Source organism: Macaca mulatta, chromosome 2, assembly GCF_049350105.2.
Source record: "Macaca mulatta isolate MMU2019108-1 chromosome 2, T2T-MMU8v2.0, whole genome shotgun sequence".
Lineage (NCBI taxonomy): Eukaryota > Metazoa > Chordata > Mammalia > Primates > Cercopithecidae > Macaca > Macaca mulatta.
Window position 1 is genome coordinate 63,598,074 of NC_133407.1, and position 21,662 is coordinate 63,619,735.

The window sequence follows — 21,662 nt, forward strand, 5'->3', positions numbered from 1 at the left end:
AGCGATTCTCCTGCCTCAGCCTCCCAAGTAGCTGGGATTACAGGTACACGCTACCAGGCCCAGCTAATGTTTGTTTTTTTAGTAGAGACAGGGTTTCACCATGTTGCTCAGGCTGGTCCTGAACTCCTGACCTCATGGTCCACCTGCCTCGGCCTCCCAAAGTGCTGGGATTGCAGGCATGAGCCACCGCGCCCAGCCTTAATTTGTTTAGAGTATTTATTGAAGTATGTCTAAAATAAAGCTAGGTATGTATATAAAATTGAAATTTAAATAGCCATTTCTGTTTTTAGAAAAAATTCTAACAAATTGATTGCATATTGATTATCTGGTTAAATTAATCCAGAGTGTTTTGCTCAGAGATAAGGAGGTAATAAGGGAGAAGTGGTGCCTTGCTTTTTTGGAAGTACTTGTTGCCTTGTCTTGAACTGGTAAGTATTTGAAGGTACAACTTTATGGGTGTAGAGATTTAAGAATCTCTGACAAGAAAATGACAGAATTTGATAATCTAATGGACAGTGTTGCATCAATCTAAAGTTAGATGATACAAGCAGCTTATATTGTATATTTTTAATTAAAAATATACAACTCATCCCACAAGTGTTTGTATAAACCTACAAAAACCGATTTAAGGATGGTTTAGAAAGTCATAAACTTAAAAATCTATGAATACAAAAAATGTCACACTAAATCTCATTAAAAGTTCTTTAGTAGGTTTTCAGAAACAACAAATCATGTTACCGCATTTTTGATGCATCATTTTGCTTTAGAAACCTTCAAAAGGCACAAGACTCTGTCTTGCGTACAGAGAAAGAAATAAAAGATACTGAGAAAGAGGTGGATGACCTAACAGCAGAGCTGAAAAGTCTTGAGGACAAAGCAGCAGAGGTCGTAAAGAATACAAATGCTGCAGAGGTAAGAGTTGCTTTCTGTTAAGAGGAGATGGGATGATACTGGAACCAATTTAAAGAGCTGGATATGTGACAGTGCCTAGAATGTAGTAAGCACTCATATATTTAAAGTTTTATAACTATCAATTTGTATTTGTACAATAAGAGAATACTGTAATTTGTGAATTTAAATGCTTATATTATTTTTAAATGGAAGGGGCAAGGAGAGATTAGTAATTCCTTCATCTTTATAATGTGAAAATGATGGCTGTATTTGGGAAGATTCTATCTAGCAGTTCTTTTCGGTGTTTAGGAATCCTTACCAGAGATCCAGAAAGAACATCGCAATCTGCTTCAAGAATTAAAAGTTATTCAAGAAAATGAACATGCTCTGCAAAAAGATGCACTTAGTATTAAGTTGAAACTTGAACAAATAGATGGTCACATTGCTGAACATAATTCTAAAATAAAATATTGGCACAAAGAGGTGAGATTGTTACCACTTAGTTTAATTTTTAACGTATTCTTTATGAAAAAAGTGGGTTTGGGGAGGATTGTTTTGGGGGGTTGGGGTTCTTAAATTTTGTTTGCGAGCTACATTGTGATTTTTAATTCTGTGACACATCTCAGGTTTATGGGGACATATTGTTATAGACAGAAAAGTCTTAAGTAATGGTTAGAATCAGACAACTACCCTTTCACCCTAAGGCTGATCTGGACATTTAAGAAAAGATTACATGAACACTTTCGAGTGTTACAACTATTTTTCTTAAAGTCCTTTGAAAAATAATTGATACACAAATCAGTCACTACTCCTGTTTTCATAGCTGTGTAATTTGTCATACTATTTTTTTAAGACAATGAATTGTGATATTATGCCTTCTCTAACTCTCCCCTAAATTGAACTTTTAGATTTCAAAAATATCATTGCATCCTATAGAAGATAATCCTATTGAAGAGATTTCAGTTCTAAGCCCAGAGGATCTTGAAGCAATCAAGAATCCAGATTCTATAACAAATCAAATTGCACTTTTGGAAGCCCGGTGTCATGAAATGAAACCAAACCTCGGTGCCATTGCAGAGTATAAAAAGAAGGTATGAATGAACTGTTTATGTATACTAGTTGGAATTCTTTTTAGTCCTTAGCCTAAATTCTGACCTTTAGTTTTGTATAATTAATGCTGTCGGCCAGGCGGGGTGGATCACGAGATCAGGAATTTGAGACCAGCGAGGCCAACATAGTGAAACCCCATCTCTGTTAAAGATACAAAAAAGTAGCCGGGCGTGGTGGCACGCGCCTGTAATCCCAGCTACTTGGGAGGCTGAGGCAGGAGAATCGCTTGAACCTGGGAGGCGGAGGTTGCAGTGAGCCGAGATCGCGTCATTGCACTCCAGTCCAGCCTGGGCGTCAGGGCGAGACTACGTCTCATAACGAAATAATAATTAACAGTGCTAATTGGCCGGGCGCGGTGGCTCAAGCCTGTAATCCCAGCACTTTGGGAGGCCGAGACGAGCGGATCACGAGGTCAGGAGATTAAGACCATCCTGGCTAACACGGTGAAACCCCGTTTCTACTAAAAAATACAAAAAACTAGCTGGGCGACGTGGCGGGCGCCTGTAGTCCCAGCTACTCGGGAGGCTGAGGCAGGAGAATGGCGTAAACCCAGGAGGCGGAGCTTGCAGGGAGCTGAGATCCGGCCACTGCACTCCAGCCTGGGCGGCAGAGCGAGACTCCGTCTCAAAAAACAAAAAAAAACAGTGCTAATTATATCAAATTTATCTGAATAGATTTTTCCTATCATAATCTTTTCACAGGAAGAATTGTATTTGCAACGGGTAGCAGAATTGGACAAAATTACTTATGAAAGAGACAGTTTTAGACAGGCATATGAAGATCTTCGGAAACAAAGGCTTAATGAATTTATGGCCGGTTTTTATATAATAACAAATAAATTAAAGGAAAATTACCAAATGCTTACTTTGGGAGGGGATGCTGAACTGGAGCTTGTAGACAGCTTGGATCCTTTCTCTGAAGGAATCATGTTCAGGTGGGTAATTATGCTGAGTTTATAATCCCACTGTTAACCTTTTGCTGCATATTCTCCAAACAATTTACTAGTAAATATTAATTTGCTTACGTGCTATTTATGCTTGCAGTTTACAGGGACAGCCCGCCAGTATTTACAAAATATTTGTCTAGTTCATCTTTTCTTAAATTTTCAAGGCATTTTTAACATCAGGATTGAGAAACTGTATTTGATAAGGAGAAAGAATAGCAAGAAGTATACTTAGCTTGCTCTTTAAATCTTAAAATTTTGGTATGTGTTCCTATGTATTCGTCTTCCAGTAACGTTTTTATAAAATGACAGAAGAGTTCATATTTGTGAAAAGCAAATTACAGATTCCTGAGAGAAAGACAGTAGAAGTCAATTATGGAAAACAAATCATAAGGTCTTAACTTTAGCTTTACAAGTAATTTGACTATGATTTTCTTAATCATCAGTGTTCGACCACCTAAGAAAAGTTGGAAAAAGATCTTCAACCTTTCAGGAGGAGAGAAAACACTTAGTTCATTGGCTTTAGTATTTGCTCTTCACCACTACAAGCCCACTCCCCTTTACTTCATGGATGAGATTGATGCAGCCCTTGATTTTAAAAATGTGTCCATTGTTGCATTTTATATATATGTAAGTAATCATTTTGGGATTTTCATTCCAGAAACTTTTAGGGGTATCCTAAACACTGCACGTGGAATTATTCATTTCTTACTATTGAGCTTTTTCTTTATTGTCTAACTCCCATCTCCTCTGGTATCAGTGGAGACCAAATTATTTTTTATTTGAACCAAATACTTCCATTTTGGAGGAATAAAATATAAATTTAAAAATGCAAATTAGCAGAATCACAGCTAGAATCCTAGGTCATCTTCCTAGATCTTTTCCATTAGAAGTCAAAATAACCAAATTCCTTTCACACTGAAATACTGTTTTATGAATTATTCCTGCCATCATTCCTTTACATGTTATCAATGCAATGTTTATTTTCCAAAAAATATTTGAGGTTACATGTTTGTGTGATTTACCTGTTATTACTTAATGTTTGACTTTTCTTTCTCTTTAGGAACAGACAAAAAATGCACAGTTCATAATAATTTCTCTTCGAAATAATATGTTTGAGATTTCGGATAGACTTATTGGAATTTACAAGACATACAACATAACAAAAAGTGTTGCTGTAAATCCAAAAGAAATTGCATCTAAGGGACTTTGTTGAACTTGTTTATGCTGAAGATTCTTCAAGTTGATTCAGTGTATTACTGATTTTTTTCTATTTGTAAAGGATTATGAGTTTTATAAAATACCCCTTAAACTAGATCATGAAACTGGTTTCTATTTTATGCAGTTAAGTCTAATAAAATATTCTCTATAATTGCTTCTAGATTACAAAAATATGACAATCTTGTAAGTAGCAGACTATCGAGAAAAATTAGATACCTGGAGGGTCAAGTAACTTGCCAAAGTAAGAAGTATGTTAGTTGAGGCAAAGTCCTGAACTAGGTTGTGCTCAGCATACCTTCGTGGGCCTTTGATCTACCTACACTGGAAACATCTGCCAACTAATCTTGGATATATTCTTTAAGGCATTCCACTTAGCTTGCCAGTTTAGACAATCACCACAGTTATTACCCAAATACTAGGAACATATTTTTGTAAACCAGTCATTTTGAATTATAGTGATGAGAATTTAAATATATGCTTTTCTAGAATTTGATGTTTGACCATTTATGACTTAATTACAAGAGAGCCAGTAAATTAAGACAGTGTCTCAACAAGCCTAGGCTATCTTTTAAGTTGAAAAATACCCCACTGTAGTTGCTTCATGAGTATGAAGATGGCCCCTGACTTACACTGGTTCCATTTACAAATTTTCAACTTTATGATACATTTATCAGGGTACTAAATGCATTTCAACTTGGTAGTTTCAACTTGATAGGTTTACCAGGATGTAGCCCCACTGTTGAGGAGCATCTGTATTTGGGGGTTACTTTAGTAATAAATGGTTAGTAAGATATCTTGAGTAATGTTTGCCTATAAAATTGTCAGGGTATTTTTATACTATTGGTTCAAGAATGTTTAATGCTACTGAACATAAGTTGGCAACCACTTGGTTTTTGGAAGGAATTTTGGTATTGAATTAGAAGTCTGCCCTAGCTATTAAATTTCTAGGTATTTATCCTAAGGAATTAAAAGAGTTAATTGTTTCTTCAGTGGGCTTTTGTTTTAGATACTTAAGAAATCCAACAGTTTGTATCATAATGTAACTGTAAAAATGTAAACGCAGTATTAGCATGGACTTTTAAATAAAGCAAGATCTGAAATACAAGTATGGTAACTTATTGGAAATCAAGAATATATAAGGGGGAGACTCAGAGGTGGACAAAATGGCGGCGGAGCTGCACAGGGCAGGAGAAGCCGTGGTCTCAGAGGCAATGGTGGGGCTGGCGGCGGTTCCAACTGCGGGACAGGCAGTGGCCGTAGCGGCTTGTTAGGTAAGTGGAAGATAGATGATAAGCCTGTAAAAATTGACAAGTGGGATGGATCAGCTGTGAAAAACTCTTTGGATGATTCTGGCAAAAAAGTACTTCTGGAAAAATAGAAATATGTGGAGAATTTTGGTCTAATTAATGGTCGCCTCACCATCTGTACAATCTCCTGTTTCTTTGCCATACTGGCTTTGCTTTGGGATTGTATGCACCCCTTTCCAGTCCAAACCCGTTTTGGCTTTGTGCGTCATATCCTATTTTGTGATGATGGGGATTCTGACCATTTATACCTCATATAAGGAGAAGAGCATCTGTCTCATGGCCCACAGGAAAGATCCTACAGGAATGGACCCTGATGATATTTGGCAGCTGTCCTCCGGTCTTAAAAGGTTTGATGACAAATACACCTTGAAGCCGACCTTCATCAGTGGGAGAACAAAGCAGCAGCGGGAAGCCAAGTTCACCAAGTCCATTGCTGTTTTTTGACCACAGTGGGACACTGGTCTTGGATGCGTATGAGCCTGAAATATCCAGGCTCCATGACGGTCTCGCCATAGAAAAGTAAAATAGCGAATTCTAAAAGTAGCCCTCTTTCTGCTGGATCTTGCTGAATTACTGGCTTGGGGGGTGGGGGAGATGAACTTAAACTGGGTAAAGTAAGAAATGTTAAGTCCCTGTTTTGTCCTGAAATTTTAGTCTATTCTGGATAAATAGGATTTTCTGACACGGAAATGAGAAGTTGTAGCTCTGATGTCTATAGTCTCCTTGATCTGCTGATTGCATTATTTTAATTTGCTTTGCTGAGAAAGCAGTTTTGCTAAAAGCTGTACAGACATTTTCTTTTGTACCTAGCAGTACTTTATATAGTATAGCTTTGGGCCATGTAGCATTTTAAGACTCAATTTTTAAAAATTATTAATCTGTTGCTGACTCTGTTAATTCCTATTTCAATATGTTTCCTTGAAGAATTCAGGATACAACTTCTTGTGTATGACAGCTTTCCTTCACACACTTTTTGTGGGTGTGTATGTATCTGATTTGGGGAGAATTTAAAAAACACATAGCTTTTTAATTTGTTTGAAACAGACTTTCTGCCTGTTACATTTTGTGCTTTTAACCAGTTAAACAAGCCAATGGCCTTTTAGTTTTATATTGTGTTTTCCACTAGTATGTCCCTGTTGATTTGTTTGTGCCTTTTATTAACTGCCATTTTCTAAAATTTTTTTCAAGAAAAGTAAAAAAAAAGAATATATAAGGGAAAAGTAAGTTTAAAATGCTATAATGATAATCTCAAGTGTTTTCATTTGGTGGGAGAATAGAATTTAATACTTTATGTTTTCATAACCAATGCAGTAGAGCTCAGATTTTTTGAGAGTTTCACTCCATCACCCAGGGTGGAGTGCTGTGGCAAGATCTTGGTTCACTGCAACCCCGCCTCATGGGTTTAGGCAATTCAAGTGCCTCAGCCACGAGTAGCTGGGACTACAGGTGCACACCACAGTGCCCAGATAATTTTTGTATTCTGGGTAGAGTGGGGTTTTGCCATGTTGGCCAAGCTGGTCTCAAACTCCTGGCCTCAAGTGATCTGCCTGCCTCAGCCTCCCAAAGTGCTGGACTACAGGCATGAGCCACCACACCCAGCCTGCAGTACTAAGTTTCAAAGAATAGAAGTACCCAGAACCCATGTGAAAATCCCATAGCTACCACTCCTGAGTTTGGAAGTCTCATTAAGACAGTGCAAATAAAATATCAAAAGGTGTTTATTAAAATATATATTTTGTTATACATAAAACTTAGAAATATTTCAAGATTTATATACATTAACTTTTGCAATCTTCCTGCTGGTAAAAATACAAAACAGCAGTATAAGAACCAGTTACTCATATTCAACTATATGCATACTTAACAAAATGAAGTCTTCCTAAAAATTAGCAAGATACAAAATAATGTCAAATCTAAAATGGTATATATACTTATGTTTTTAGCTATTCTTATAGATTATAAACCCTTATTAACATTAATCTTGGCCTACTTCTTTAAAGTTGAGTGATAGCATGAACTCTGAAAAGAGAATGCATGGGTTCTCCCACAGCTATATGACCTTGGGCAAGTCACTTGTCAGTTCCCTCATCTACAAAAAGTGGGGGTTAAAAATATTCACATCACAGATATGAGAGATTAAGTAGCTTAACACATAATGGCTAACATACATTTCATTGCTTATGTGTTTTTCAAACTACAGGGCACTTTTATGGTGTGACTAGTATTTTAAGTAATCAATGCAACTTAGTATTTTTATCTCTACCTGAATATGTGTCTCCTTACCTCTACTATGCCCTTTAAATGTTCTTTACCCACACAATAGTTAATTGTGCTAGGTGTAAGTCTGATACTAATCATAAATTGATATAATACCGTCATCTTAGTGTTAAGACTTGTTCTCAGCAGATAAGACTTTTAGGACTAGTTCCCTGAAAAGCTGTATTTATTTATGATAGTTTATGTGTAATCTGTAGGGCCAGGAGCATTGTCTAATCTGACCCAAAACGTCTTTTTGAACTAGGTAAGGCTCTTCTTCAGTGATCCAAGAGCAGCCCCTTTGGGATTTCTGGAAAGCAAATCAACCTGCACTTAGGGTTGCATGAACAGTGGGCCAAAAGTCATAACACATGCATCATAACTCCAGTCCCTGTTAAAGGGAACTAAAAGGCTTTGATTTAATAGGCCCTCTTAAGCAAAGCAAATATAAGATTAAGTTATTGGTACTTTTGCATTAGCTTAAGGGAATGTGGTAGACAATTTAAATGAGCTAAGATGAATAAAGTTGAAAACCAAACACCGCATATTCTCACTCATAGGTGGGAATTGAACAATGAGATCACTTGGACACAGGAAGGGGAACATCACACACTGGGGCATATTGGGGGGAGGGATAGCATTAGGAGATACACCTAATGTAAATGACGAGTTAATGGGTGCAGCACACCAACATGGCACATGTATACATATGTAACAAACCTGCATGTTGTACACATGTATACACATGTATACACCTAGAACTTAAAGTATAATAAAAAAGATGAATAAAGTCCACGATGCCATCAAAACCTGTTGCAGACCAAGTTACCAACATGATTCTGTTCTAGTAAGAATGAGTTTTTAATCCAAGAACTGATTTGATGAGCAGAAAAGTTAAATACAATCTTAAATTTACACTAACATAGAATATGACAAGTATTAAAAATGCTGGCCCCCAGGTACAGTGGCTCATGTCTGTAATCCCAGCACTTTGGGAGGCCAAGGTGGGCAGATCTCGAGTCCAGAACTTTGAGACCAACCTGGGCAATATGGCAAAACCTCATTTCTGCAAAAAACAATGTTTTTAATTAGCCAAGAATGGGGGTGTGTGCCTTGTCTCAGCTACATCAGAGGCAGAGGCGGGAGGATCAATTGAGCCTGGGTGGTCGAAACTGCAGTGAGTCATGCAGACAACTGCACTCCAGCCTGGGCAACAAAGTGAGACCCAGTCTCGAAAATTTCTTTTAAAAAGCCACTGTTCCCGAACAGTTATCCAAAAGCAATAGCTTTATTTGGAGTGAATGGTGATAAACATTTAGGGCTCTTAAACTATTTAAAACACAGGTATATTTGATCAAAAGATCTTTAAGCAATGCCTTATCACTTTAAGACTTTGTTGCTTGATTTTAAAACCTTTCTATCATCCTATTCACCCATTCAAAAGCTTCAAGCCATATCAAAATAAAGGTATACGTACTTTCAGGATTTTGCTATATATAAAAAGAACTGTAAAGCCAATTAACTGCAGTATATAATAATGGTAAAAGACAATATTGGTACAAGAATGTTTAAATGTCACAGCAACATTATGTCAACATTCATAAAGCCAATAAAAATGAGATAGTGTATTTTTCAAATTAGTTACTAGATTTTCCCAAAGATTTGAATATTTCAGATATTTCTAACTTTGACATATTGTTAACCAAAAGCAACAAATATAAACTTTGTTTATATTAGTTGCAGCACTAATAAAGCTTAGTTTGCTATTTATTCATGCTGCCACCCTATTTTTCATTTAGCAGTGTACAGAATGAGCCCATTTAAACAATTCAGATTGACATTTTCAATGAGAAACTATTTTCCACATGAATTCCGTCAACAAATAGAAAATGTGACACAGTATATTCTTTACCTCATGCAGATTGTTAGATAAACTTTGGTAAACAGATAGAGAGGCTTCAGAAAACCATATTAAAGTGATTTCATTTAAAAAGGTTATTATGTGTTGGTTGAAAAAGAGTATTGACATCAGTATCACTGAAATTAATGTAACTACAACAATGTTTAAAATTTTAAAAAATTCAATTTCCTTTTCATCCTTATCAGACCAGGAACATGGCATCCTTTTTGGAGAAATTTTCATTTTGGGAATGAGAACGTTCTTAATTTGTCCAATTTCTGTTCTGCTCCATTCTTTCAATATTTGGCTTACTCGAGGATAAATCTCGACAGGTTGAACCTCAGGAAGTGGTCTTTGTTTCAAGATCTCTACACGCTGGCGTACATCATCAACTTTTTCAAGAAATTTAAGTGCAGACTCTTCTTGTAAAGATGTTGTCAGTGTCATTAATTCAAGCTGCTGCTCTCTTATTTCCTTCATTCTTTCAATTTGTGGAGTATATTCTTGATTAATTAGATTGCCAACATCACAGAGAGCTGTTAGGAAACTTTTTTTTTTCTGTTCTAATGTATCATTAAGCTCCTTAAAATACTGGAGAACGGCTTCCTTATCGCCTTGGACCATCTTCTCAGAATGAGATTTTTGTTCTTCCAGCTTTTCAATAAGATGGGTAAGATCTGTCCAGTGTGTGTCAGTCAACTGTTCAAGCAGTTTTTGAGGAGTGTCCTTTTCTTTGAAATAGGCACTTTGAAGGTCATCTATAGGATGACCATGATGTTGACCTATGGTAAGGCAATGACCACAAACTAATTTTTTGTCTAGTAGACAGTAAACATTTAATGGTTGCCTGTAATGTTCAGGGCAGGTGACAATATCTGGATGGTCTTCTTGCTGGTATTTTTCAATAATAGCCCTTAATGCAAAATTAACAGGTAAAGATTCAATACCAGTTGGAGCAATTTCAATAATACTTCTGCAATTAGGGCACTTGAGTGGAATTCGTAAAGGTCTCCATATGTAAAAGTTACCAGATGCCTGAAGAATGTTTTCCAAACAATTTCTACAAAATGTATGAGAGCATGGCAGTACACGAGGATCTTCAAAAATACTGTAACATATGGGACAAGTTAACTCTTCCTCAAAATTGTGCATTTCCTGTCAAGAGAAAAGCTTATTTTAAGTTTACATAGAGACACCTGTACATATTATTTAACATTCTAGGCATTAACCTCCAAATTGTTACTATACTGCTTGTCTTTTAAAAGAGAACAAGGTATTTTTAAAATGAAGCTTTCTGAGTAATTCAATTCCTAGTATATATGGTGAATAACTGATCACAATTAAGAATTTATTCCTTAGGGACCAAAAGCATCCCAAACAAAGTGATTATCATTAATTTGTAGTAAAATGCTTCAAATTAAAGTTATTTAAATTTGTTGCTATGCGATATGGTCTGGCTGTGTCCCCACCCAAATCTCATCTTGAATTGTAGCTCCCATAATTCCCACATGTTGTGGGAGGGACTCAGTGGTAGATAACTTGAGTCATCGGGGCAGTTCCCCCATACTGTTCTTGTGGTATCAGAGATCTGATGGCTTTTTAAGAGGAAACCCCTTTCCCTTGGCTCATTCTCTTTTCTTGTCTGCCGCCATGTGAGATGTGCCTTTCACGTTCTGCCATGATTGTGAGGTCTCCCCAGACACGTGGAACTGTGAGTCCATTAAACCTCTTTTTCCTTATAAATTACCCAGTCTCGGATATGTCTTTATCGGCAGCATGAAAACAGACTAATATACTATCTAATAAAGACAAAAATCCAAAGTGTTCTGTTAAAGTCTACTTAGTGATTACAACTATTTTGTGCAACTTTTTTTTTCTTTTTTTTTTTTTGTGAGACTGAGTCTCGCTCTGTCACCCAGGCTGGAGTGCAGTGACATGATCTTGGCTCACTGCAAGTTCTGCCTCCCAGGTTCATGACATTCTCCTGCCTCAGCCTCCCGAGCAGCTGGGACCACAGGCGTCCGCCACCACGCCCAGCTAATTTTTTGTATTTGTAGTAGAGACAGGGTTTCACCGTGTTAGCCAGGATGGTCTCGATCTCCTGACCTCGTGATCCGCCAGCCTCGGCCTCCCAAAGTGCTGGGATTACAGGCATGAGCCACCGCACCCGGCCTATTTTGGGCAACATTTTAACATTTAAGATGATAAAATCAAAACCAAGCACATATAATGAGTAGACAAGACTATTTCTATTATAACAAGTTAGGCTTAGCAAAAGTATATTCTTTAATACAAAAGAAGGAAACATGTCCCAGTTGGCTCAACAATGGTTTCTAAAGCAAGTTATCAAATTTCTCCATAGTAACTGTTACTACCATAAATTTTTTAGCTTCTTGAATTAAAATACAAGTATGCTTAAACCCCAGGATCAGCACAGTATAAATTTCTAAGGCAATAATTTTAACTTGGAGATTTAGAAGGCAGAAAAATTTTGAATTAATCCTTATAATAAAAATCAGTTTGAAAGATAAGAGTTGACTATGGTAACTGAATTACTGCCTTAATTTTTAAGTGAAAAACTAGAGCACTAAATGGTAAAGAACAAAAAGGAGACCATTAGTCATCTTTCCTTCATGAAAAAGTCTCTCAATCAGTATTTCTGAGACAGAAAAAGAAATGCAGCAATAGTTCAGAGACCATCTCTGACACAAGTAACTTGACCTCTTGGCAAGCTATTACTGATATTTCCAGTAACAGAAGTCTGACCATTTTGCACCCTATCACCTCCTACTGTTTTCCTTTATATCTACCCTCAACGCAAGCCACAATTCTGAAGACTAGCTTACCCCTTGATAGAGAAAAATCAAGTTACACCACTGTTGAAAGTACCTTAGGCAAAACTTAAAAACCCAAGTGCCATGGCTAGGCACGGTGGCTCATGCCTGTAATCCCAGCACTTTGGCAGGCCAAGGCGGATGGATCACCTGAGGTCAGGAGTTTGAGACCAGCCTGACCAACGTGAAGAAACTCCGTCTCTACTAAAAATACAAAATTAGCCCGGTGTGGTGGCAAATGCCTGTAATCCCAGCTACTTGGGAGGCTGAGGCAGGAGAATTTCTTGAACCTGGGAGGCGGAGGTTGCTGTGAGCCAAGATTACACCATTGCACTCGCCTGAGCAACAAGAGCAAAACTCCGTCTCAAAAAAAAAAAAAAAAAAGACACCCCAGTGCCATTCACATAAAATATAAAGGTTACCAAATCACATGCCATAAAACTAACTTTTAAGATTAAAAATCTGTGAAAATAGCATCTAAAAGTAACTGCATTTCTAATAAAATGCAAACTTGGCTCCTTATCTTTACTATCTGTCAAACTCTTACTCTTTCTTCAGGGCTCAACTTGGGATGCCTTGCCCCAGATTAGGTCCCCTGTTATTCTCATTAAACACTGCACTTTTACTTCATAGCACTTTAACAAGATTTTATTTAAAAGAATTTTGTAACTTTTCTGTATACATTAGAATGTAGGCCTCCTAGAAGGGCAGGAATTGTGTCTAAACTATGGTTATATTCCTGCAATTTAGGCACAACTTTTAACACAGCAGGCATTTACTTGTTATTGGTTCAATGAACAAATGCCTTTTCAGACACCTGTGATAATACAGATTTTTGTTTCGGGACTTTGTTTTGGTTTTTTTTTTTTTTTGCTTTTTTTTTTTAATAGCAAAATCTCTGCTTAGGAAAAGGTGTAAAAGGAAAATCTATCAGAAAATACTCCATTCAGACTGACAGACCCTGAATGAGCCAAAGTGTGTCAAACAGAGACTAAGCTTGAACGATGAAGCATTCCAACAAACTAAAGTAATTGAGCAACAGTAAAGATGACATTCACTGCAGATGAATTCAAGTGAGTACATGTTGGCAAGACTTTACAACTTTACACCTACAGAAATCTCTGAACTCATACAGAAACCACCCAAGAAAAACAAATGTGTTTTTCAGAGTATTTCAGTGATGTCAGAATTCACATTGAAGGAATAAACAGAATAACACTTTGTAGGAAATAAAATTTGAGCAGTGGACATACATTTAATCTAGATTTAATATTATTGGAGCTATTCAATTGTTTAAGTAGCAAAACTAGTCCTAAAACAGAATCTAACTTTTCTCCCCAAACCCCTATTCTATGCTTGCAAAAAGCTAGGGAACAACTCTGATAATGCATTTAGGGGCCCAAAAGCTCAACTTCTTTAAAATGAAAATATTCACGACATTGTAAAGCAAATCCTAAGCTTATATAAAATGGAAGCAGGCCAAAACAGGTGGATCACTTGAGGCCAGGAGTTCGAGACCAGCCTGGCCAACATGGTGAAACCCTGTATCTGCTAAAAACACAAAAATTAGCCAGGCATGGTGGCGCACATCTGTAATCCCTATAATTCCAGCTACTCTGGAAGCTGAGGCATGAGATGGCGCCACTGCACTCCAGCCTGGGCAACAGAGCAAGACTCTGTCTCAAAAAAAAAAAAAGGAGGCAAAAATCATGGTTGGTCTCAAAGTTACTGCTATCATATGTAAAATTTTTAATAATACTTTTTAGACAAAAATTTGTAGATAACTTACAGATCACAGAAGTCAAAATCTATTCTCGGACTACCCTTTTCTCACTGGTTTATTTATTAAAAACTAATTTTAGGCAACAAATTGAAGAGAAACTAGAACTGAAAAATAACTGTGTAAGGTCAGGAACTTTCTGACTCTGGTTGCTGCCTGAGAAGTACACTAACTATATAGGTGGGCCAGGTGCAGTGGTTCACGCCTGTAATTCCAGCACTTTGGGAGGCAGAGGTGGCAAGATCACTCGAAGCCAGGAGTTCAAGACCAACCTGGGCAACACCGTGAGACCCTATCTCTACAAAAAATTAAACATTAGTCAGGCACAGTTATACATGCCTATAGTCCCAGCTACTCGGGAAACTGAGGCAGGAGGCTCACTTGAGCCCAAGAAGTTGAGGCTGCAGTGAGCCACGACTGCCACTGCACTCCAGCCTAGGCAACAGAGCAAGACCCTTTTTTTTCCTTTAAAAAAAAAAAGGTGGCTACCATGCTTACAGGCTAGTTCTTTCAGAAACCAGTATGAAATTTTATGCAGCAGAAATTTCCCACAACCAGTCTAGACTTCTGGAAGGAAGAAAAAGAGCAAAAATTAATCTAGGATGAACACCTTGGATTTAGCTATGCTGTATGTAGGTTTCCAAACAGTAAAAACATCAGTAACACTGGAAACAATAAGACAATGGAGTAATGCCTTTGATATTCTCAGAAAAAAAAAAATAGCTTCCAAAATGGAAAATAAAATTCTATACATAGAAAAAAAAACAATAAATTTTTATATAAAGACAGTTTGACAACGTAAGATCTCAAAAATGAACAACCTTCTGCCAACTCTTTCTAAAGACGCTACTGCAGGGAGAAAAGAAAAGCAAGAATGTTCACCAGCATAATGGTGAAATAAATTCCAGGACAACTGTGAAAGCCTAGAGAAGAGTCACTCTAGAAGAGGAAGGCAGATCCAGAGGACAGATCTCTTTTTTGTTTTTTGAAATGGAGTCTCGCTCTGTCGCCCAGGCTGGAGTGCAGTGACGCAATCTCCGCTCACTGCAAGCTCCGCCTCCTGGGTTCATGCCATTCTCCTGCCTCAGCTTCCCAAGTAGCTGGGACTACAGGCACCCGCCACCACGCCTGGCTAATTTTTCTGTATTTTTAGTAGACACGGGGTTTCACCATGATAGCCAGGATGGTCTTGATCTCCTGACCTCATGATCTGCCTGCCTCGACCTCCCAAAGTGCTGGGATTACAGGCGTGCAGAAGACAGATGTTTAAGTAAATAAATGGAACTGATAGAAATGCTTCATGTATCTGAAACATACTGAGAGGTAACTAAATTTAGGGAAAAAAATGATAGAATCACGAAAAGAGGAAAGATTAATATTATAGTATATGGCTCAGCTGTCACTGTAACAGTCATAATATTGTAAATATCAAATACTGATTTTACCAAAGAGTAACAAAATTATATTGAGGGGGAAAATACAGTAAGGAAACAGTTTAAGAACTAAATCTTAATTTTTCCTTATAAGAAAGTCAATACATACTTAAAAAATAAAGAAACCACAAAAAAATAAGTATCTAGAAATTTAGAAGAAAATACCAAAAGAAATGTTAAAAAAGATAAAAGTGACTGCTTCTAGAGGGTAAGAATCTGTTTTTCATTATAAATTATGGTTTCACTTTTAACTATTAAGCAATTAAAAATATAATACAATTTTAAAGAAAGAAAGAGAATCCTACAAGTATCCACATAGAAAAGAAGGATGAAAAAAGGAAAACAAAACCAAAGGTCTCAGAATTCTCCTCTGAAAGACTGGAATTTCTAAAATTGGAATGCCCACAGTAATTACCTCCCACACGAGCTGTCCTATAATGTGGCTTTGCTTCTACTCCCTGCACATGAAGAGTTGAAATCTATTCTCCCCCTATTAGAGTATGTGTGGGCCATGTGACTGCTCTGACCAAGAAGATACAGTATAAGTGCTGTGGTGAGTTCTAGGTATAGCCCTTAACTAGCTTGGCAGGTCACTGCCTCTGAGCCACAAACTGCTATGTAAGAAGTCCAGGCTACTTTGCTGAAGAGACAGGCCAAACAGAAGGGCAAGGAATTGCCAGACACATGAGTGAAAAAGACATCTTGAACATCTGGCCAGCCAAGCTTTCAGATATTTGTTACACAGCAGGAAATAACCAGAACATCACCAGCAACAAGGAATGCTAGAACACAATGTAGCAATGTCCACAAGGTCTAGAAGGAAAGGGATATGAGCTGAGAATTCTATACACAGTCAACACATAATTTATTCATGTGAAACAACAGAAATACTCTTCAGTAAAATCTACAGAGCTAAAAAAAACTACATGGGCAGAGTTGACACCATACACTTTCCTTACCAAACCAAAAGGAATATAAAATAATTCAACTTAAAAAAAGAGGGAAAAAAAACAAGGAAAAGTGGAAAAAAAAGAATAAAGATAAGCCTGGTGTGATGGCTCACACCTGTAATCCCAGCACTTTGGAAGGCCAAGGTGGGAGGATCACTTGAGCCCAGCAGTTTGAGACCAGCCCTGGCAACACACTGAAACCCCATCTCTATAAAAAATAAAAAACTTAGCTAAGCATGGTGTCGCATGCCTGTTAGTCCCAGCTACTCAGGAGGCTGAGGAGGGAGGATTGCTCGAGCCTGGGAGGTCCAGGCTGCAGTGAGCCATGAGCCATGGTCATTCCACTGCATTCCAGCCTAGACTACAGAGCCACACCTTGTCTCAAAAGACAAAATAATAATAAAGATAAATGGAAGATGATAATGAACTAGAAAACTTAAATTGCTAGAACTGGCTGGGCACTGTGGCTGACACCTATAATCCCAGCACTTTGGGAGGCCGAGGCAGGCAGATCACCTGAAGTCAGGAGTTCGAGACCAGCCTGGCCAACATGGCAAAACCCCATCTCTACTAAAAATACAAAAATTAGCTGGGCAGGGTGGCAGGTGCCTATAATCCCAGCTACTCAGGAGGCTGAGGCAGGAGAATCGCTTGAACCCGGGAGGCAGAGGTTGCAGTGAGTCGAGATCATGCCATTGCAATCCAGTCTGAGTGACAGAGCAAGACTATGTCTCAAAAAAATAAAAAATAAAAATGCTAGAACTGATAAACCCAAGAGATGGCTCTTTTTGAGACTGAGACTTGCTCTGTCACCAGGGCTGGAATGCAGTGGTGAGACCATGGCTCACTGCAGCCTCAACTTCCCAGGCTCAAACAATCTTCCCAGCTCAGCCTCCCAAGTAGCTGATAGGCACATGTCAACACACGTGCCTAATGTTTTTATGCTTTGTAGAGATAGGGTCTCACTATGTTGCCCAGGCTGGTCTCAAATTCCTGGCCTCAAGAGATCCTCCCCCCTCAGCCTCCCAAAGGGCTGGGATTATAGCTGTGAGTCACCATGACCAGTCTAAGAGTTAGTTATTTAAGTAAATAAACAAGCCATTAGCTATCTGTGATAGGCAGCCTCTAAAATGGCCCCCAATGACCTGCACTTCCTGGATACTCTTGAAATCTCTCCCTTGAGTGTGGACTAGGCCCTACTCAACTGTTCCAGAATACAAATATGAAAAGTTTGCTAAATGTTTTGAAGACAGTATAACATGATTCCAAAACTTGAGACAATACAAACTAAAAATGGACTAATTTCAAAAATGGACACTTATGTAAAATTCTAAATATAATGTTAGCAAAAACAAATACAGGAGTACATTTTAAAAAACACTGCACCATGACTAAATAAGGTTCTTCCCAGAAATATAAAGTTAATTCAATAACAAAAAATCTATTAATATAATTCACTCAATTAGTTCAATGGAAAAAAAATTTACATTCACATGATATGTGAAAAAAGCATATATAATATTAAAACCAATAAGCAGTCCTCAAAGACAGAAAGTAGAATGGTAGTTGCCAGGGCTTGAGAGCAGGGAAGACGTAGAGTTATCATTTATTTAATGCAAGGGTCCCCAACCCTCCCTACCCACCCTGCACCCCCGCCATGGCGGTCGGCAAGCCCGCCTGAGCAAAGCCTCCTGCCAGATCAGTGGCAGCATTAGATTCTCATAAGAGTGTGAACCCTACCGTGAACTGCGCACGCGAGGGAACTAGGTTGTAGCTCATTGTGAGAATCTAATGCCTGATGATGTGCGGTAGAACAGTTTTATCCCAAAACCATGTACCACCCACCCGCACCTGTCCATGGAAAAATTGTCTTCCTCGAGACTGGTCCCTGGTACCAAAATTGTTGAGGACTGCTGGTTTAATGGGTACATAGTTTCAGTTTGGGAAGATGAAAAAGTTACGGAGATAGTTGGTGGTGATAATTACAAAACAATCTGAATGTATTTAATACCACCAAACTGTATACTTAAAAATATTAAAATGGTAAATTTTATGTTTAGTATATTTTACACAATTAAAAAAAATGTTCAAGTGTCTTGCCTATTATCCAGTCTTTCTTTTGCTAAATGAATTTGAATCAATTTATACTACTGTATGTTTTTAAAAAGCAAAAAAGTAAAATAACCCATGTAAAATGTATTTTCCTCTAGTGAGTACTAAGCTCATGTAGAAACCAGTACCTCAAGATTTCCTGCTTCTCTTTTAAAAGTCACCAAGAAATATAAATATAAAAAAATGAATCTTCTCAAAGAAATCTGAGGCTAAATCACTCTACTGACAAATTATTTCACTAACATCTTGTGTTTAAGTGTCAAAACAAATACATTTCTGAATTTCCACACTTTTTATTAAGTCTTTCTCCAGAGGACCAATTCACTAGGGAGCCTCCCTGATGTCTAACTGGCATATTAGGTAATAGATAGTATAACAGATGATAAAATAGCACCAAAAATATCATTACCCATTCTCTTGTGTAAACCAGTTTTTAAGCTTTAATTCACTAATGCTTTCCTGCCTTTCAACTCTAAACATGAACAGTTGTAAAACATTCATTACATTTCACAGCCTCTGAAACGAAAATATTTTTACTACATTATAGAATTCGATGACTTGCCCCATGACTTCTAGTGAGTCAGCTTTAAGTATAGAAAAATTCAAGTGGTGCCACCACCCAAATTGGGGCTCACATCTTTGTGGCCCTAACTGATAAAGAAGAAATACATTTCATGCAATCGAAGACTTACTTAAGAAATAACTACAACTTCATCATTTATATACATATATAAGATTTTTTTTTTTTTAACACTGTTGCGGAAAGTTTGAGAAACAAGATTTTTAAAAATAATTCTGCCACATATAAATATACAAAAATAATGAGAGATCACCTTAACTTTTTCAAATTAAAAAAAAAATCCTATGGTCAGCTGATTTTAACTCTCTTTGTCCATCTGTACTATTTTATTTCATTTTGATATCAACCTGTTTTCCTAAACTAAAAAAATAAAAAAACTAAAAACAAAACAAAAAAAGACTTAATTCAATTTAACCAGGAACTGACTTGAGAAGTTAAGGCTTTAATTACTTTTGTTATACTTTTCAAAGTAAAAATATATCTGGTGGGAAATAGTCATCAACGTGTTTGGTGAAAGGCAATGTCAAAACTAACATTACCTAAAATCAAAATTTCACCTTGCCAGATTAAATAGCTACTTACTCATTTAAAAAGACCAATATATGAATGCATAGTGAAGAAGTATCCAGGTAACTTAATTTGCAGTTTTGTGTAGTTCTGCAGATCTGTATGTCTAAAATAACAGCTTTGCATGTGTTTTGAGATGTACACATTCTTGTAAAATTTCTAGAAGGATGTACGAAAGAGTTGAGTGACTACCTTTAAGGTACAGATCGGAAAAGGAAGCTGTTTTTCACTTTATGCTCCGCTCCTTCGGTAAGATGGTTGGAATTTGATACACCATCAACATAATGTTTTTTCAAAAGACTTCTAAATTTCACTTTATAGTTTAAATGATACACTCTGGAAAAACTCAGTTAAAATGTTTTTCATATTTACTTAATCTCCCAGAACTTACCTACTTTGTTGATCTCCTGGTTTGGGGACTGAATACACTCTCTCCAACTCCTCCAGAATCTTTTATTCTTATTCTAAAATTAAAATAATGTTATCCTTAATGCTTTCAATTTATTGTCTCATGTCATAAAAATGGTTGTTAGTTCACTGTCTTTGATGTTTATCTTCACTATGCTTCACTGTGTTTTCCAAAAAGTCACAAACACCAACACAGTTGCTGGAGCTGCAGTAGAGGTATCGCTTGTTCCTTGAAAATCCGAACTCTGACCAAACAGATGGTCACAAAGGACCTCTTTACAACGTCAAGTAGCTTATGAGCTCTCGACAATATGACCCACCAACGGCGATGGCAGAAAAAACATTCACGGTCATTTAGAGTGCTTAAAATTAACTGCAAGACAAAAGCATCCATGGGAGTAAAATACTTTGCCAGCTCAAAATTGTAACTGATTTAGTATAGTTTGCTCATCTCTCTGTTCTGCCATTTCAATGCTGTGGTACCTGAGTCAGTATTATCAAATATCTCTCAAAAGTGAGGCTTCACATCTGTAAAATGGGTAACTGCACCTATCCCACCTAAGTCCTACGAGCACCTCCCACAAAGGGGCTCAAAATGGCAGTACTCTTCCCCTCCCCCTCTGAAAGCTCCACTCTCCCAGGCCTCCCTCCTAAAGCGCCTCCGCCTCCGCAACCGCCCGACCCCAAGCCCCGCGGGGCTGACCGACTCGGCCTGGCCCAGCTCACCCTGGCCACCACAGAGCGCCTCCTCCCTCACAGGAACGCAGCTCCACAGTGGAGAGACGGGAGAATGGTTCCCCAAACTCCAGTGTGGGACAAGTGGGAATGAATGCAGGTCCCAAGCCACTCCCTCCATCGTCACGCCCCCAGGACTCCCCAGCAAACACACTGGAACACCAGCCTGTGCTACAGGAAAAGAAAAAGGACTCAGAGCCACCTTCTCGGATCCGTAAAGGTCCTTAGACTCACCGCGGGGAGGAGGCGGAGTAGGCGACTCCACAGCGCCGAAACAGAGAGCCACCGGCTCCTGGCTGATGCTGAGAGTCGCCCCGAGTCCCCGCCCTCCTCCGCCCCGAAGGGCTTCAGGTGCCCAGGCCGGGCGGGGCCGCCCGGAGCCTCGCGGCGCAGGCGCAGTCTGCAGGCAGCTTTCAACTGCGCGGCATCGGCCAATGGGAACTATTGCTGGGCTCGTTCGAAAGTAAACGGCGGACGGCGCGGCTCGAGGCAGGTGGCGGCGGTCAGATCGAGGCTGGCGCCTAGCTTTCCACGCCTGCGTGCTAGGCGCAGGCCGCCTCTCGGACGTTTGGCCTCGAAGGAGCGGCTCTCTAGCCTGTGGGGAGCTTCGGCCAGTGGGCTTCGTGAGCTGGGGT

At 38.3% G+C, this 21,662-nt stretch overlaps 2 protein-coding genes and 1 pseudogene across 9 annotated transcripts in view; 2 read left to right on the forward strand and 1 right to left on the reverse strand.

Moving 5' to 3' along the window:
* SMC4 (structural maintenance of chromosomes 4) overlaps positions 1–5,270 on the forward strand; it is a 36,603-nt gene extending 31,333 nt beyond the window's left edge. For 5 of the 6 annotated variants that reach the window (XM_028843195.2, XM_077990423.1, XM_077990425.1 and 2 more), the window contains 6 exons: positions 768–912; positions 1,201–1,374; positions 1,800–1,982; positions 2,703–2,935; positions 3,391–3,574; positions 4,008–5,270. In XM_028843195.2, the coding sequence (XP_028699028.1) occupies positions 768–912; positions 1,201–1,374; positions 1,800–1,982; positions 2,703–2,935; positions 3,391–3,574; positions 4,008–4,160 (1,072 nt within the window). In that variant the 3' untranslated portion in view covers positions 4,161–5,270. 6 annotated transcript variants of the gene reach the window in all.
* A 9-nt stretch (positions 5,271–5,279) lies between these two features.
* On the forward strand, positions 5,280–6,162 carry LOC106997019 (signal peptidase complex subunit 2 pseudogene; annotated as a pseudogene). Its single transcript, XR_013414479.1, has one exon. The product of XR_013414479.1 is annotated as a signal peptidase complex subunit 2 pseudogene (transcript).
* A 1,010-nt stretch (positions 6,163–7,172) lies between these two features.
* Positions 7,173–21,348, reverse strand: TRIM59 (tripartite motif containing 59). 2 transcript variants are annotated; one of them, XM_015131716.3, is made up of 3 exons: positions 21,262–21,348; positions 20,276–20,348; positions 7,173–10,783 (listed from the first exon to the last, which is right to left on the reverse strand). In XM_015131716.3, the coding sequence occupies exon 3, from the start codon at positions 10,778–10,780 to the stop codon at positions 9,572–9,574; it is 1,209 nt and encodes a 402-aa protein (XP_014987202.3). In that variant the 5' UTR covers positions 10,781–10,783; positions 20,276–20,348; positions 21,262–21,348; the 3' UTR covers positions 7,173–9,571. The 2 variants fall into 2 exon arrangements, with proteins under 2 accessions (XP_014987202.3, XP_014987201.3); XM_015131715.3 differs by lacking the exon at positions 21,262–21,348 and adding an exon at positions 21,019–21,084.
* Positions 21,349–21,662: the final 314 nt, after the last annotated feature.